The sequence below is a fragment of the Panthera uncia genome, chromosome A2, assembly GCF_023721935.1.
Source record: "Panthera uncia isolate 11264 chromosome A2, Puncia_PCG_1.0, whole genome shotgun sequence".
Lineage (NCBI taxonomy): Eukaryota > Metazoa > Chordata > Mammalia > Carnivora > Felidae > Panthera > Panthera uncia.
The window spans coordinates 50,939,675-50,958,275 of record NC_064816.1 but is presented as its reverse complement, the minus strand read 5'-3'; the positions used below and the strand labels follow the sequence as shown (position 1 = coordinate 50,958,275).

General features: G+C 42.4%; 1 protein-coding gene across 3 annotated transcripts in view; it reads left to right on the top strand.

The window, feature by feature from the left end:
• The window catches only part of VGLL4 (vestigial like family member 4), a 164,006-nt gene that overhangs the window by 108,923 nt on the left and 36,482 nt on the right, over positions 1-18,601 (top strand). For all 3 annotated transcript variants that reach the window (XM_049642751.1, XM_049642750.1, XM_049642749.1), the window contains one exon: positions 14,606-14,795. In XM_049642751.1, the coding sequence (XP_049498708.1) occupies positions 14,606-14,795 (190 nt within the window). The remainder of the gene's footprint in view (positions 1-14,605; positions 14,796-18,601) is intronic.

Sequence of the window (18,601 nt, the reverse complement as noted above, 5' to 3'; positions counted from 1 at the left end):
GAGCCACCCAGGCACCCCTGTGAAATGAGTTTTGATTATTCACAGACAGTTGGAAAATCTTAGCATACTTCCTGCAACTAAAACAATAGATATCTCTATTATTTTATTTAAAGAAAATGAGTTTTGGCATACTGAAATTTTTCTCCAGCAATAAAAAGAATTTCATTAGAATATTAAAAATGTCATAACAAAAATGTGGATGTAGAAAGCTCATTAGCCTTTGTTAGATCACTTTGGAGAACCTAAAATATAGACTCACACTGCTAACTCAATCTTTATTTTTCCTCTTTTATCTTGATAAGGTAGAAAAAGAGTATAGCTTTCAGCTTTTCCAGTTTGCATGGTTTCTCAGTTTATAAAGATCTTTCCTTAAAGCACCTCTTGGACTTGCCTCTTCACTACCCTCGTAGATGTGAATGTTGTTGACCCCCACACCTTACACGTGCGTCACTGCCCTACCCCCGCGCTCAGGTGTGTCCATCCCAGAAGCGCCTGAAGATTTGCCTTTGCCGCATCAACACTTATGTGGCTCCCTATCAGTTGCTTGTCATACCTAAACACTCTGTCTGTGTTATCTGACCCATCTATCTATTTAGCTTTAACTCCTTACCACTAGAAGGAATGAGCCCTTCATAACAGTTAGATTGACCTTGTGCACACGTGCACACATATGACGTCATCCTTGCTCTCTCCATTTACTCATGCAGCTGTCCCCTCCTGGAATGCCCATACCCATCATTTCAAGTGTCCAAATCCTACTTATTTTTCAAATCCTTATTCTTAACTGGTACAGCTAAAATTAATGCCCTCCTTTTACAAGATGCCCGTAGCTGCTGCTGCTTTTTTTGATGTGCTAAGTTTATCTTCAAATTAATATTTGAACATTTTCTTCATTTTAATTCCTAATATAGGAATTGTTGATAGGTAGAACCTACATAATCAAAAGCGCTTTGTGATCCTCTATTATTATTATTATTATTATTATTATTAATTTTTAAGTTTATTATCTTGAGAGAGTGAGAAAGAGAGAGCATGGGAGGGGCAGAGATAGTAGAGGGGGAGAGAGAGAATCCCAAGCAGGCTCCACACTGTCAGTGCAGAGCCAGATGTGGGGCTCGAACTCAAAAACGGTGAGATTGTGACCTCAGCTGAAATCAAGAGTCAGATGCTTAACTGACCGAGCCACCCAAGTGCCTCCTACAAGTTACTTTATAAAAGACTATAGCAGTTATAGCAAAAAAAAGTGAGTATAGATAAAACACTGACAGGATGCTTATGCTAGGTGAATCTAGGTATAGGAAGTGGGATATTCATTGTCCATTCAACTTTCAGTAGCTTAACATTTTTTTTTTTTTTGAAATAAAAAGTTGGGAAAAAATTACTCCTGTATTTAACTCTTTCACTAATAAAGTTTACAGAATGTTACTTTGAGTGGCTCATTTTATTACAGTCTTCATGGTTGTTAGGCACTTGAATTATGTCCATGCCTGAGTTCTTAATGTTGCTGTCACTCTCTCAGTATCGTGTGCCACTCTCTCAGTATTTGAACTTTGTGTCCTGTTTTAATCCTTGGAAAATTCACTCAGTGACTTCTGAAACCAGCATGTTTCATGATAAGTAATACAGTGAGTTAATGCATCTCTGTGGGATAGCAGAATATTTGACTTAGGGTATTTGTTACATCCTAGCTACCTGCCTGCTTTAGCTCTGTTGAGGGAGTTTGGAGCTGATAATGAGATTTCATGTTTGGAATAGGTAGGCCTGTATGTGACCATCAACAGTCCGTATGCCAGTTTGTGTAAGAATTTTGTATCGGTTCCTGGGAGCCTGCTCTTACTCCTCAGGGTCTGGACTAGAATATATTGCAGAGAACAAGATTGCCTATTTATCTTTGGAGACCGTAGCAAACATGGTGGTATTGGTCAAAAATCTGTACCTTTTGGGGGCACCTGGGTGGCTTAGTCAGTTAAGCGTCCAACTCTTGATTTCATCTCGGGTTGTAATCTCACGGTTTTGGGGATTGAGGCCGTGTTGGGCTCTGCGTTGACAGCACGGAACCTGCTTGGGATTCTCTCTCTCTCTCTCTCTCTCTCTCTCTCTCTCTCTCTGCCCCTCCCCTCCTTGCGCTCCCTCTCTCTCCAAAATAAATAAAGAAAGTTAAAAAAAAAATCTGTAGCTTTTGAGTTGGAGGCAGACAGTACTAGAATGTCACTCAGGACAGCCATGTCAGCTCTACCAGATGGTGTCAGAACAGATATTCTTGGGGCTGGGGGTGGCAGGGTGCCTGTGGGTTGGGTTTTGAAAGTGGAGATGAATATGAATTGGTCCAGAGGAATTCTGAATGCATCTTAGTGGGGAGAAATGTGCATGGAAGCAAGCATACTGAGTTGAGAGTGTGCCTGGGAAGGAAGAGGTGCTATTTTACTGAGCACCAACTATGTGTTAGGCACTGTGCCAGGTTTCTTGTTTAATCTTTGAAATAGCTCAGGGTCCATGTGTAGGTTCATACGGGCATTTTCACACATATGGAAACAGTTGTAGGAAGTCAGGTAGCTGCCCCAGGATCATCTGCTGGCTCCTGGTGGGGCAGATTGGGAACGCTCACACACCCATGCTCCTTGACACGGTGTCTCCTGACCTTCTCAGTTAGTTAGTGGAAACTATATGTGCTAACTTGATGAGAAGAGAGGAGTTCTCACGAATAGTGAGAGTGACGTTTGGAGAAGTCTCCTTTTCCCCCACCATCCCATCCTTTAAATGGGACTGTCAACTGATGGAATTAGACACATAGTATAATACACGGCCTCTTCTGGACTGGAAACTTTCTATAAGTTTTCAGTGCTTCTGACAACAATCTCTCAAGGTAGATGAAGAAATGGGGGTTCACCTCTTGCACTGTTGGTGGGAATGCAAACTGGTGCAGCCACTCTGGAAAACAGTGTGGAGGTTCCTCAGAAAATTAAAAATAGACCTACCCTATGACCCAGCAATAGCACTGCTAGGAATTTACCCAGGGGATACAGGAGTACTGATGCATAGGGGCACTTGTACCCCAGTGTTTATAGCAGCACTCTCAACAATAGCCAAATTATGGAAAGAGCCTAAATGTCCATCAACTGATGAATGGATAAAGAAATTGTGGTTTATATACACAATGGAGTACTACGTGGCAAGGAGAAAGAATGAAATATGGCCCTTTGTAGCAACGTGGATGGAACTGGAGAGTGTGATGCTGAGTGAAATAAGTCATACAGAGAAAGATAACCATATGTGTTCACTCTTATGTAGATCCTGAGAAACTTAACAGAAACCCATGGGGGAGGGGAAGGAAAAAAAAAAAAGAGGTTAGAGTGGGAGAGAGCCAAAGCATAAGAGACTCTTAAAAACTGAGAACAAACTGAGGGTTGATGGTGGGTGGGAGGGAGGGGAGGGTGGGTGATGGGTATAGAGGAGGGCACCTTTTGGGATGAGCACTGGGTGTTGTATGGAAACCAATTTGACAATAAATTTCATATATTGAAAAAAAAAAGAAATGGGGGTTCAAGAGAAGTGAAGAGACATTGCTAAGATCATACCTTTTTCTGATTCCAAAGCCCACTTATACTGAGTTTCTCTGCACATGGCTAGTGTGGTCAGGGGTACAGGAAGAAGCGAGACACTCGTGGCCCTGTGCTTGGTGTTGCAAAGAGAGCTGGGCATGAGTAAACTCTTCTATAGGCATACTGTGATGAGTCCATTCCAAAGATTATGGGAAATCAGAGGAAGCACAAGTTTAATTTTCCAGTCCCACCTTTCCCTCCCAGAACTGTCTTTTTTTTTTTTTTTTCCTTCCTTAGTGGTCAGTGACTGATTCTAAGACTTAACTCTCCCAGAGCCCCTGCCCCAGTCAAACCCTCCAGAATTCCCTTCAAGTAAAGAATGTTTTGAAAATGCAGATATTAACATACTATCTTTGATGTTTAACCTGTTGCATTTTAAAGGGCTTAAAGAGAGAGTTTCTTTGGGAATTTTTACCCGCTTACATTAACCGCTTATGTTTACTATTTTCCCACAGCTTAATTTCTCTATTTTAATGCACGTCCCTCATGAGGCAGTTCAACTGTTGAAGAGGTTAGAACAAGCCTTTAAAAAAATTTTTTTTAATGTTTGTTTATTTTTGAGAGAGAGAGGGAGGGAGGGAGAGGGGCAGAGAGAGCGGGAGACACAATCCGAAGCAGGCTGCATACTCCAAGCTGTCAGCACAGAGCCCGACACAGGGCTTGAACCCACAGACTCATGGGCTGTGAGATCATGACCTGAGGCAAAGTCGGCCGCCTGCCCAACCAACTGAGCCACCCAGGTGCCGCAGAGCAAGCCTTTTTTTGCTTTACTTTGTTCAGCGATTCCTTCTAAGCATGTATGAGCTCTACCATGGAGGAAATTGAGCCTGATTCTAATACCATCTGTAAAAACTTTACTTCCATAATTCTCCTCATTAACAGTAACATGTCACCAAAGTGGATTTTCTGGTAAATACAGTGAAGAATTTCTGCTGTTAAAAACAGGGCCTTTTCCATTAGGAGGGTTCTGTATGCCTGGCACTAAAAGTTTCTTGAGCTGCCTCTGGGGTCATGCGTTGGTGCCAGGACCTCAGATAGGGATTTGTGAGGACACGTGACACATTGTATCCATGTTCTAATATCCGGGCAGACACAGCCCTTCCGGCCTCACCGGTACAGGAAAGCAGGGCTCACACTCTGAAACTCAGCTTCCTGATTGACTCTGGACTCCCTGCAGAGCCGTAGCCTAGGATTGGAGGACCAAGAGTAGAAGCTGGTGTGGTCGTTGGTCTGGCTCAGGAAACGGAGGACGTGGTCAATTGTTTGATCTTTTTGAGTCCCAATTATGATTTAGAAAGCCAAAACCCGACTTGGAACTGAGATCTGCTGATCTTCCCTAATTATGTCATTGTTAGATAACTGAGTTTTTCTTTGAGCTGAAGTGACATTTATAATAAGACATTAATTTCACTTTTCTTACTTTGTGATAATTTCCCCCAGATTCCAGTATTGCGTAATCCATGAAGAAGGTACAGTTAACTTGTAAATTGAATTCAGTAGAGCAAATGATAGTGCATGGGTTTTCTTTCTTTTCTTTTTTTTAACAACAAACACAACAAAATTATTTTAAGTGGTATAAAACTTGTTAAATGAATAGCAACATATGGGTGTGAATATAATAATTTTTAATTGACTTTAATATATCTTCAGCTAGTTAGTACTTTTTGATATTTAGATTAACCTTTCCTAAACATTTTATTGTCTGTTCAGAATGGAGATTGAGAATTCCAGACATTTTACTATTCCCCTGCGGTTCTTTTTTTAACCCTTCCTGCTCTAATCCCTATGGAATTACAGATGTTTAAAACCATTAAGGATTGTAGGGGAGCTTGGGTGGCTCAATTGGTTGAGTGTCCCACTCGTGATTTTGGCTCAGGTCATGATCCCAGGGTGGAGGGATTGAGCCCTATGTAGGGCTCCTCACTGAGCATGGAGTCTGCCTAAGATTCTCTCTCTTTCTCTCTCCCTCTCCCTCCCTTTCCTCCTTACCCCTACTCATGCCTCTCTCTAAAATAAAAATTAAAATAGTAAAGTGAAATAAAATAAAATAATAAAACAAAACTATTAAGAGTTGTGGACATCCTCCACCCTGATAATACCAGCCACACTGGCATTGTCTGGGAGCAGGTGCCAGCCAGACTTGCTGAATTGTAATCTGGGTGAACCCCCCCACCTGCTCTGCAGGGACTCTCCCCTTTACCTGTCTTCTTCCCACTTCTTTTCCTTAACCTGTAAAGAATCCTGCATATCTAAAAAGAATATGAAAATGGGGGAATCTGAATGCCTGGGTTATCCTTCCAGCTCTTCTGTGGATCAGCTTTATGACCTAAGCAATTCACTTAATTCTTGACACATTAATCTCCTTAGCTGCAGTTAGGGAATCATTCTTAACCTTCTTCCGTTATGGGACCGTAGTGAGGAAAAACCGGAATAATCACATTTTTAAATGCTTTAAAAATAAAATATACTTGGCGTAAGATACAGGAAACCTCTGACAAAGTGTAACATTTACAGGATTATTTGAAATTCTGATTACGAAGGCGTATGTATGTTGCAACGCCACATTTTACTATGTTTTGTTAATCCTTAGTTATATTATTAGCAGTCAGTAATATGCTGTAAGGGTTTTTTCTTTCTTTTTTTTTTCTTTTTTCCTCAACAATCTCCTTGTTGCCCTAAAGAAAAGCCCAGAGCCGCTCAAATGATGCTCAGCTGGGGGTCTGCACTCACACGGCTTCCCCCGCCTGGCTGGCTGCATCCGAGTAACCTTTTGCTGAGGTTTGGCCTCCAGATGTGACATGGGGCTCTGCAAGTCTCCAGCTGCGGCTCTGGGCTGCTGAGAGCGGCTGTGGGAAAGGGGTGGGGGCGAGGGGGCGTGGTCACTGCCCTGTAGAATCGCTGGTAATCCTTGCACCGCTGGCAGACGCTACGTCACGTCTTTTATCTCTTCTGGCTCGCCCGGGTTTCATCATGTTGCCTAACAGCCCTCCTTTAAAAAAAGAAAAAAGGGAACCAGAATGGGGAGAGCCACCAGTTGAACTGTGTGAAAGAGGTTGACTTCACGGTCTTCTCTCCAGCTGCTGGTCCCTGAGACAAAGAAGTATTATTTGAAAGAAAATGAATATGCCGCGGCCGCTGCCCTGCACGGTCCTGAGCGTGAGGGGAGAGCAGTTGTTTTATCTGGGTGCCTCTCGCCAGTAGGGTGATGTCAGTCTGCTCCCCCTGGGCTGTGGTCAGACAGGAGACGGTCCCACGTAGCCGAGAGGCTTTTGGTGGGGGGTGGGAACCAAGCTGTGGGGTTTTTTTTTTTTTTTTTGATTTAGGTTCAAACATGATAAAAGGGATGGGGAAGGGAGTAGAACCTAAAGTCTTAAACACAGCGACGATTTAAATTGTGGAAGAAAGGTTTTGAGTATGGAAGGCAATACAGATTTTTGTGGAAAATCTGCCCTTGTTAAGGGTAAGGGCAAGATAACTTTTTTTAGTACACTCGTACCTTCCCCTTCTCCGTAAACACAAAGACACTGTCATTTCAGCCTTGTGCTGTTTGACTAATCTCCATAAAATGATAGTCAATACCATGATTTTCATGAATTCCTCGTGAGGCAGGCCACAGTCTTGAATGCAGTCACAAATCCTCGTGTGGCGATTGGCTTACAGAGCTGCTGAAGCGATGCGGTGACCGGGAGCTGAGGGACCCGGGTTCCAAAGCTGCCTCTGCTTTTCCCTGGAATCCCTTATGGTCACTGAAACAAATTAGTTGTCTCACCTCCATGTTGAAGACCTTGGCCTTCATCATCCCGTTGTATGAGGGTCGAATCTGCATTTTGTGGACCAGATGATAGTTATTTCCAGTTTCAGCGTACTAACTACAGTGCTCTTAGGGTATTTGAATACGTGAGTGAAACTTGACCACTGAGAATTGGAAGTCTCCTTGATTTTTAATCACATCCCCTTCAAGGATGAAGTAAATTAGTTAAGCATACATAGTGGAATCACTTTTTTCTTCTATTGTGTAAGGTGTGTCCTATAAAAGTTGAGTATTTCTTCATCGGCAGCTAAAGTATGACTTAACTTTGGAAGATAGCCCTTACGTAAAATGGAGGAGACATTTAGAGCAAAAGTTAAGCCATTAAGGTGGTATAATCAAATCACTTAATTTTACAAATGAAGAAACAGGCTAATGAGACCAGTGCTGTTTTGAAGGCCCTCCAGTTTGGTTCCATATTGTATCCAGTCTAAGACCAACCATTATTTCACGTCCCACTAAGAAAGAAACTGTCTCGCTTTTGAAAATATGCTAATTGAATGTAAGACAAACTTTAAGCTCAGCTATATTAAAATGTAGGAAGTAAGGAGTCTTAGAATCTGTGCAGGATTCTGAAACTAGGCCACATGTCCCTGGGTCTTGTCCCCATGCCTTGCTTTCCCTCCACCGTATTCTGACTAGAAAGCAGAATTTTCTTCTGATATTTCACCAGAATCATTATATGGCACATCATAAAGCTAAGCGGTTTTCTTTATCTTTCTGTTCAACTCTTTTTTTTCCCCATTGAAATTAATAGATGCTGATTTTTATGAAATTTTGGGCCAAAAATCTTTGCTCATCTCCAGTTGGAAGACATATTTAAGAAATATTTTTGATCCCTATGTTAGAACTGCCACCAGGACTGAGAACAGCAGTTATGTAATCTTTGCATGTGTTGGGCATTTTCTTAGTAACCCATCCCTATATAAAGAGGCCAAATGCATTTTAAAAACTAAACTTCCTTTGTTACAATCATATATATATATTTTTAAAGTTGACAATCCTAGTGAGACCAGCTTGAGAAACTTAAAACACTGAGTTCCTTGGATCTCCTTTCTCCTGTTTATTTCTGAAAAAGATACTTTTCTTTTTCAGTTACCAAATCATTGTGAAATTTAGAATATACGCTAATTCAAGTGCAAAAAGTCTTTTACACCTCAGATTAAGTTCCTTTTGTTGTGTATTCTTTCCTTCCCTGCATGTGGTCAGAGTCTGTTAGGTCATTTGCTTTTTCACAGCACTTCACACAGCCCTCAGCATGCAAGGGGGGCTCACACAAGGTCTGATTAAAAGCTGAGCTGGACCTTAATAGAACCCTTGGTGAAGGGTTCCCTTGGTGAGTCCAAGTGCCTACCTGACCTGTTTTTGCTTAAATTAATAGTTTTTTTTTAAAAACTACCCAACTTTAACATTGTAGAGAGCTGTAGCTATAATAACACAAGGTTTATTTTCATTCCAGGGAAAATTAATGGATGCTTGTTCTCATTGAACAGTTCAGTGTGAAAAACTTGAGATAGGAAAGGAACTAATGATACTGGAGTCTTTTGTCATCTACTTATAAATATTTTTTTTTTATTTTTTAGTGGTGAGGGTAACAGCTTTAGTAGAGATATTCACATACCAATACAATTCACCCATGTAGCATATACAGCCCAGTGGTTTTGAGTATATTCACAGATTGTTCAACTTTCACCACAATCCATTTTAGAGCATTTTTTAAAATGTCTATTTATTTATTTTTGAGAGAGAGTGGGCAGGGGGGCAGCGAGAGGGAGACACAGAATCTGAAGTGCAGGCTCCAGGCTCTGAGCTGTCAGCACAGCTGGGTGTGGGACTCGAACCCACGAATCGTGAGATCATAACCTGAGCTGAAGTGGATGCTTAACCAACTGAGCCACCCAGCCCCCGCCTCCCCCAATCCATGTTAGAACATTTCCATCACTCCCAAAAGAGCTTAACCGACTGAGCCTCCCCTGCCCCCGCCATCCATGTTAGAACATTTTCATCACTCCCAAAAGAAACCCGCCACTCCCTGGCAGTCACTTCCCATTGCTCCTCCTTGCAGCCTCCAGAACGAATCTATTTTTGTGTCTTTAATTTGCCTATTCTGGACATTTCATGTAAATGGAATCAGTAGCAGCCCTTTGTGTCTGGCTGCCTTCACTGAACGTACTATTTTCTAGGTTCATCCATGTTGCAGCATGAATCCGTACTTCATTGCTTTTTATGGCTGAATAATGTTCCATCTTCTGGATAGACATGTTTTGTGTACCCACTTGTCAGTTGGGGGACATTTGGGTTTTTGGCTATTATGAATAATGCTGTGAACATTCATGTATAAGTGTTTATATGAATATATGTTTTAATTTCTCCTGGTTGTATGCCTCCGAGTGAAATTGCTGGGTCATGCGGTAACTCGATGTTTAACCATTTGGGGAACTTCCCAAAATTGTTTTCCATGGCAGTCGCACCATTTTATGTTCATACCAGCAGTGCACAAAGGTTCCAAACGCCGCACGTTCTTGTCAACACTTGTTCTTTTCTGTCTTCTGATGAGCCCTCCTGGTGTGTGTATAGTGGTGTCTCATTGTGGTTTTTATTTGTGTTTGATTTGTGATGGCAAATGATAGCCATCTTTCTTTGAGATGATAGATATATTTGAGAAATGTCTATTTAGGTCTTTTCCTATTTTTATTTTTAAATTTTTTTAATGTTTATTTATTTTTGAGACATAGAGCACAAGTGGGGGAGGGGCAGAGAGAGAGAGGGAGACACAGAATCCCAAGCAGGCTCCAGGCTCTGAGCTTGGTCAGGACAGAGCCTGGCGCAGGGCTCGAACTCATCAACTGCGAGATCATGACCCAAGCCAGAGTCGAATGCTCAACTGACTGAGCCACCCTGGTGCCCCATAGATCTTTTCCTATTTTTAAATTGAGTTCTTTTTATTGCTGAGTTCTGAGAGTTTTTTTTTTTTTAAATAATATTCTTAACTAAAACTTTTAATATTCTTTATTCTCACAACTTTGATCTGTAACATATCCTATAACTCTCTCACCTTGGCACCACATTGCCATGCCTCATTTATTCATTCAGTCAATGTTTACCATCCATTTACTATGTGGAAGGTATTGTGCTCTGCATTCTTGAGTATATGAAATGAATTAAATGTCTCCTGCTTCAAGGAGCATAAAACAAGGTAGGAAGGGAAGTATCATAGGGATAAATTTCTATGGGTATTCAGAAGAGATGACTTTATTTTTATTTTAGAGAGAGAGGTGTGTGTGCGTGCATGCACACACGTGTACACATGAGAGCCAGGGAGGGGCAGAGAGAGAGAGAGAGAGAGAGAGAGAGAGAGAGAGAGAGAATCTTAAGCAAGGTCCTTGCTCAACATGGAGCCCGACTTGAGGGTTGATCCCACAACCCTGGGATCATGACCTGAGCTGAAATCAAGAGCTGAATGCTCAACCCAAGAGAGATAGCTTTAAGATTGAGGAGTCAAGGAAGACAGTCTGCAGGAGGAGGCATTTTAAGTGGCCCTTGCCGGATACGTAGGATTTAAGTGTAAGAAGAAGATTGGAGGAAGAAGCCCTGGGGTTAGAGAGTGAGGTCTTTGTGCTGTGGTGTCCAGTCTAGTTTAACCTCTAGGGCTGACATTCCCAGAGTTCACAAAGGGGGATACTAGGAGCAAAGGCTGGGAGGGTCATGGGACCACTTGTTGGTTATAAATGGAGAAGCAGCCTGCAGGGTATCTCATCAGTGACCTTCAAGTCCCCGCCGTTTGGGGTTACAGTGGGTTGACCTAGCCAGAACGCTGCTGTGGAAGACTGAGTTTACAGAAATGTGTAGGAGCATGGGGGTGGGGGTGAGTAAAATCGGCACAGCCGTGTTTCTGGCTTGGAGACAGACAAGTGCTTTAGAGGACACAGAGGTCTGTAGTGAAGAAATTTGTGTGAACTTTGTTTAATCTTGTGGTTTCCAAGTTGAGTTGACTATGGGTTCGCTTTTTAGTTTTTTAAACCTATGGCACCTGAGACACACACTGTGCCTTTTGCTGCCTTGGTTTGGTGTTAAACAAGGAGTAATCGCTTAGTAAATGTTGCCTGGTTCGTACTTGATCCATTACAGGGCCGTGGATCAGAGTTGGGTCGCTAATTCGGAGGGCTGCAGGAGAGTTAGGTGTTAGCTAGTCCAGCCCCTTGTTGGAGGCAGGACTTCGAGGGGAAGCGTGTGCCCATATTCTCCTGGTTCTAAATAAAGTGACAGTGTCCTGCCAGTGTCTTGACTCTCAGACTGTGTGTTCTCCTCGATTTTACTAAAATTATTTTAACCTTCCTTTGCCACTTATACAATAATAGTAGCAAATCCTACTTTATAATAAAAGGAGTCGGACTAGCGTCCTTGAGTGGAGGCCCCAAAATGAAGGTGTCTAACTGACCAGACCTGTTTCTGCACTTCTAACTGTGGATTCCTTCCCTTATACCTTCAGTTCCTCCGCTGTAAGCCACATGTGGGCCTTGCACAGCATTTACAAGGAGATGTCATTCTGATAGGCAGAGAGCACGGGTTCTTGTTTGCACTAAACCTGTTAACCCTGGGTAGTTCCCTGCATGTCTGGGCACACAGTTTTCTCTGTCCATTGAGGCAATCCAAGTGTACAAGGCCCCTCCTAGCACTAACAGCATGCATGTCCCCATTGTCTCTAGGGGGGTTGGTATAGTTTCATCACAGCCCCTCAGGGGGAAGAACCACCCGTGGTTCCTCTGTGGGTCCTTTACCCTCCAGGTTAGAAATCCCAGTTTTCAAGGGATTCCTGTAGACTTTCTTCTCTCTGTATCAGACACCAGCGATTTCGGTCTTAAAGATAAGCGGGGCATTCGTTGGATGAATGTAGACTGCCAGCAAACACAAACAAGCTTATGTTAAGATGGAAATTGGGGAGTAGAGTGGGAACGTTGTTCTTACTGCAAGAGTTTTGCTTTTTGCTTAGCAGTGTATTCTAGTGTTGTGATGAGTGACTTTTTTTGGGGGGGGGGGATTTGAATTTGTTGCTGTGGTGGTAGGTTTCCATGGCAACTGCTGTTGTTCCACATCTGGCATCTGATAAAATGGTTCCCAAAGCCCAGGGGTCCACACAGAGCCGGACTACTCCTCCCCACAGAACCTGCCAAGGATGTGGAGAAACATAGGGTGGCGGGCATGGTGGCTCTCTGTGCCATGTTGAGGAGACTTGATTTGCAATTGCTGAGTTCCTGGGGGTTGTCATCAGGGCTGCTCCGAAAGTTAGCTGGGCTACTGATGTTTTACATTGGAAATTCCCCTTTCCTTTCTGTGGAGGAGGAGGGTACAAGAGAGGGGGGTGTATTTGGAAAGAATATTTTCTGATTTATCACAGTATAAATATTAGTTAGCATGGCTTTTTTGTTTGCTTTGTAAAAATTTTTAAAATTTTTTTTATTTTAGAGAGTGAGCGAGCACAAGTGGGGGAGAGAGGCAGAGGGGAAGAGGGAGAGAGAGAATCTTAAGCAGGCTCCACACTTAGTGCAGAGCCTGATGTGGGGCTCAGTCTCACAACCCTGGGATCATGATCTGAGCCAAAGTCCAGAGTTGGATGCTCAACCAACCAAGCCACCCAGGCTCCCCTGTTTGCTTGCTCCTTTCAATCAAAAATTCATAAATAGGAAGTAGAGGACAAACAAAATCCTGCTGAATGTCTGAATGTGGCAGGGAAGCCTATGGCCTGTTTTTAGCTATTTCTTTGAAATGGAAAGTTCCAGTTTGCTTTGGGGCCAAAATCCCTAAAAGAAATCCTGCCTGGAGGTGTGTTATGGGGTCACTGTATATTTGCTAGTTTATATCTTGCTGACTCAATTGGCAAAAGTTTTATTTTTCCTGGTAAACATTCAGGAGGTTTTTCCCTCACTCCTTTCCCTAACAAAATCATATTTGTCATATGTGTATGAAGCAAACGACTGTTAAGCCTGTGCACACATCTGTGATGATATGAAAATTAGTGGTGGCAAACAAAGGTTTCCTGTCTTAGGTACCACAAGGTTTCGGATGAAGTTGACTTTATCCTAATATTTCTCTCAAATTGTGACCGAGTGGAAACAAAACTGGTCAGGCCTTAGAGACCAATAAGAATAGCACAACAAAAGGGTTATTATTTGTGAAAATCTTAGGTACCCCCCCTCACCCATATGACTTAGAAAACTTGAAATTTTCTTTTCAAGTAATTATTACTCTTGTTTATAAACGTTAGAAGATATAAAACCTTTATTATAATAAAGGGTCATGCTTATTTTAGTTAATAATGAAGCACAGAGTTACTGCCTGCTGCAAAGCCTTTGTAATTACAGGAATGAAAAACACCAAGATTTGGAGTCAGGTCACAATGTGATTTCTAATTTGAGTGTTCAGCCTCGAAAATGTGTGAGAACTGCACCTGTGCAGGTCAAATCCTATGCAGGAACTTTGTGCTGATAATAGCCAAAACATATTTAATGTGCCATTTTTAGTGTTCTGTAAGAACGAAATGTTTATTTTTCATTAAACAATGTGTTTTTATTTCTTTTAACTTTTGGGGCAAATATGTGAATTATGAACCTATAAATTTTCCTCATTCTTAAAAAAAATAACATACCAAAAATGTAATAAAAATGTAGCAGGCAAGAAAAGTGAGTTTCTACTCAGGTTCTAATGAAGCCTGTGTTAGGTCATTCTCTTACAGGTTCGGGGTTGAAAAGACCTTCATTGTTTTAAATTAACTTTTGAGATGGTTTGTGGTCAATACTTTTACCGTTCTGTTACTTTATTTGTTACTTTTAATTTTAAACTCTACCCTAAAGAGTTATTGAAGAAATGGTCATTATGTGACATGATGGAGGGGTTAGCAATATATAAGTGTATCAAATCAACACATTGTACACCTTAAACTGGCAGTGTTGTATGTCAGTTACGTCTCAGTAAAGCTGGGAGAGGGGAATGAGTTATTGTGTAGAAAACCACATTTATGTAAAATGCCTTGTGCTTGGCAGCTAACCTTGCACTCAGGCCGTGTTCTGAGAATGGCAGGCAGCCTGTCATGTGCCAGAACTTTCCACGGGAGTCTTTTTGCAAGGGGTGGGTGGGGAAGCGGGGCGCTGCAGTGGGGTGTTTTTTCTGCTCATTGATGACGATGACCTCTCTCTTTGCGTAGGTGAAGCTGCTCTCAGGGGAGAACCCAGGATGCAGACCCTCCCTGTGGCATCTGCCCTCACCAGTCACCGCACAGGCCCCCCGCCCATCAGTCCCAGCAAGAGAAAGTTCAGCCTGGAGCAAGGGGACGATGGCCTGGACTGTGAAAACGACCATGCTTCCAAGATGAGTCGCATCTTCAACCCCCATCTGTAAGTTCCCTCTTTTTGAAGCGAGGGTCTTCTGGGGTTGGCTTCCGTGCGTTCTGTGCTGGGGCCATGTTTCTCTGGCAACTTTGTGCCAGCTGCGAAGTGACGGATGAGCGATGCTTACCTGCCAGGCAGGAGATGAACCGATTGTAACCACTTGTGGAGAGGTGACCTCTTCTTTCCTTCCTCCTGACCCTGTGTGTGTGCTCCCGTGGATGTTAGCTTTCTCCTCCAGCATCTTGGGGGTGGGGTGGTTGACTGAAGACTGCCTTGTCTGGCCTGTACTGATGATGGTTGTTAGGAGAATCAATCTTTGGTGAATGTCTTATGGGCCGGGAAATGGAAGGAAAGGTTAGCGACTAGACAGGCTTATGTAACATGTTTTGCTTGGGAGTCTAGAATTGTACGTGAAAAAGTACGGTAGTCCCCCCTCATCTGCGGGGTATATGTTCCAAGACTCCCCGTGGATGCCTGATATGCAGACAGTACCAGACCCTGCATATGCTCTGTTTTTTCCTAGACATACATATCTATGAGCAAGTTTAATTGATAAATTAGGCACAGTAAGAGATTGGTGACAGTCACTAATAATGGAACAGTTATAACTGTAAGCTGTAATAAAAGTTGTGTGAGTGTGCTCTCTCTCTCTCTCAGAATATCTATTGCACAGTACTCACCCTTCTTCTTGTGATGATGTGAGATGCTAAATGAATGAGACGCGGTAAGGTGAATGATGTAGGCATTGGGAGGCCGTGTTAAGCTGCTGTTGACTTCTTGACAGTATATGTATTAATTCTCACCTTGTGTGCTCAGGGTAACGTAAGACTTTCCTAAGGTGGGAAAGATGGTTTTTTGTGTTTGTGATAACGTGCTGCTCATCACTTCTGGCATGTGAGCCTGTTGTAGCTGTTTGAGCACCAGTCCTCCGTCAGCCACCATCACTGTTTATGATCATCACATGAGCTGCTTCAACTCTCTGGGCCTCAGTTTCCTGACTTGTAACACAGAGGGGTTGAAATGAAAGTTCTCTGAATGTGTGCAGCGTGACCACATTCACATTAGGAAAACAGCTATGCTTCTGTGCGCCTTGTTGTGGGTTCCTCTTTGCCCTTTCTTCTTACTACGCATGCCCCACAAAGGGGGTCGAATGCTTTTTCACATGTTTTCAGGACTTGGAGACACCAGCCAGCTGCCCGGAGAGTCTGCTCTGGCAACTGTGTAGCCGTTAGGCGTTATCAGAGTGTGGGAGCTTGTCAGAGGGGGAGGTAGGCCTGATTATTAGAAGGCGTAGCTTTGTATATCCAGGTAAAAAGATCCTCCTCGTCCCCCGCCTTCCCTGGGCATGAATTAATGTTACATAATTATTCAAAATGCTTGGCTTCCCCAGTTCTGATTTCTGAGGATGCTGCTGTTTCTGGCAGGAACATGAGTGCTCAGAGAGTTCCTGTTTTCTCATTGGAGGAGACCTTGCGCAGTGAGAGGTAGCCGATAAGGCCAGCAGCCCTCTGCTGCCTCAGCGCCAGCAGCCCTGGGCATTCCATGCATTCCATCCCGCTTGGACTGTTGTGTTCAGTCATAAGACACACTGACAGAGGTATTTATCCTCAAATAAATCACTGTAGTGTTAGTCAGAGGCTGAGCTGCAGTCTGGAGCCCTGGAATTTGCTACAATCAGGAATCCAGAGACAAGGCACTCACTGCAAAACAATGAGCTCTCCCAGATAGGGAGAGGCTGGTCATTTAGATCCTGGGTGCTCAACTGTTTGTTCCTTCTTTTGTTATGAGGAATTTCTTCTTCTCCTTGTCCTCTTTCCTGAAACCCAAATAGACATTTGGGGTTTTTTTTGTTTGTTTGTTTTTGTTTTTGTTTTTGGACGGAAAGGGGAGGTGGCCCTGAAACGGTATATACTGTGAGCAAACATGCCTTGGTTTAAATTTCAATTTCTGCCACTTCCTTGGACCGTCACTTAATTTACCTGGGCCCAATATCCTTCTTTGTAAAATGGCAATGATATCAGTTCATGTGAGGGCTGCTGTGAGCTCGGGAACCACCATGTGCAAGGAGTCTGGTGCAGTGCGACACTCAGTTGATAGTAGCTATTACTTTTACTATTAATAAGTCACTTATTCTGATATTGGTAACAGCAATAGAGAATAAAAATACTATTGTGGTGAATTTAATGTCTGAGTGTGTGTAACTTTCAGTCAGAATGTCTTGGGCTTAAATTTCAGCTTCTTTATCTTTCAGTGGAAGTAATGGTAGTTGTTCCCTCACCGGATGGTTGTAAATGCAGCGCGGGGCCAGTGGGGAGCACCCCCTGCCTGAGTCATCAGTAATATTATTATTACAGTGTTAAGGCAGTTAGAAAATGACTTCGTGATTCCTTGGGTCGTTGCACATATGAGCTTGAAGTATAGGTGACTATAAATAATTCATACTATGTTATAATTACATTGAGGACACTACAAATAATTTAAAGTGTGAATAGAATTGCTAGATTTCATGTGCAACTCAACAGTTGATGTCATCATGCAGAGTTCCAGGAATATAGAAATAGCAGCAGCTCCATGGGCCATCCTCCCTAGACTTATGGAAGAAAGGTGGTCAGTGTACGATCAGTTAATTCTGGCCTCTCTGTTCACCTGTGATAATTGTTCGTTTCAGCAATAGTAACAATGTTTCTGTTTGTATCCTCCAAGAGCCGAATGACAGATTTTGTACACAGATTGGAAAGATGCTGTATCTATTACTTCTTCATGTTGTAGGATATTTACTATTATTGTTTGATTTGGTGAAACATTTTCTCTTGGAGCTATGGCCTGTTCCCTCATTTTTATTTAATATACCTAAGGAATTTTTTTTATAATAAATTACAAACTGATACCTGTTTGGAGAAGAATGGTCTAGTATATTTGTCTCTTTAAGGAGATTACAAAATGATTTTTGCTTTCTGTCTTCTCAGTACGTGTTAATGTTGTGTAGTGAAAATGTGTTTTGTTTACTTTATCACTAAAGAAATCACAGTAATTCTGGGCATGGAGTGTAGTGTTGTTGAAAAACAGTTTTGACAGCTAGTAAGAGCGTTTCAAAGATGCAAGCTTGGCTACATTTCATTACAACCATCATACTGAGATATTCTCCAGTAGAAAGGAGGAGATTAAGTGTCTCTGAGCCAGAGTAGAAAGCTACAGAGAATGACTAAATTTCATCTGATTTGATTCAGGGAAGAGGAGGAGAGAGAAGAGAGTTTCCTTAGTCTCTGGAACTTGGAAATTGAGAATTCCTGGGCTCCTATTCTAACCCTTGATACTCATTTGAACTCCTCATTAATTTTCTTGTTGATATGGTGACTCAGAGAAATAAATAAATAAATAGTCTCTTAAGTGTTAAGAATATGAAAGATACCGCATCTCTTAGAAAGGAAGTGGATTAAGTAAGGTATAGGGGCATGGCTATTGGGATTCCTTTCATGGAAATGCCAAGAAGTAATTCTTTTCCAGGATCCTGATATTCAAGTGTGATCTGCTAAGGAAGAGCTCCCTTTTCCCTTCTCTCTTACCCATATGGACTCTTGGATTCCTGTTTTATAGCTGTGAATGTGGTGAATAAAGCACTTTGTTATTTTCTAGCAAACATGATCCTCTTGTAACCTACCTGTGCCAGCTGTGGAATCAATCAACCATTTCTCCAGGGGACCCTGGTTCCTTTTAGTGGAGAATAGGATTTAGAAGCCACAGTCTGGGTGCTAGGTATTAGTATGGTGTCATTGCCTTTAGATTTGAGTTGTCTAATATCATAGACACTAGCT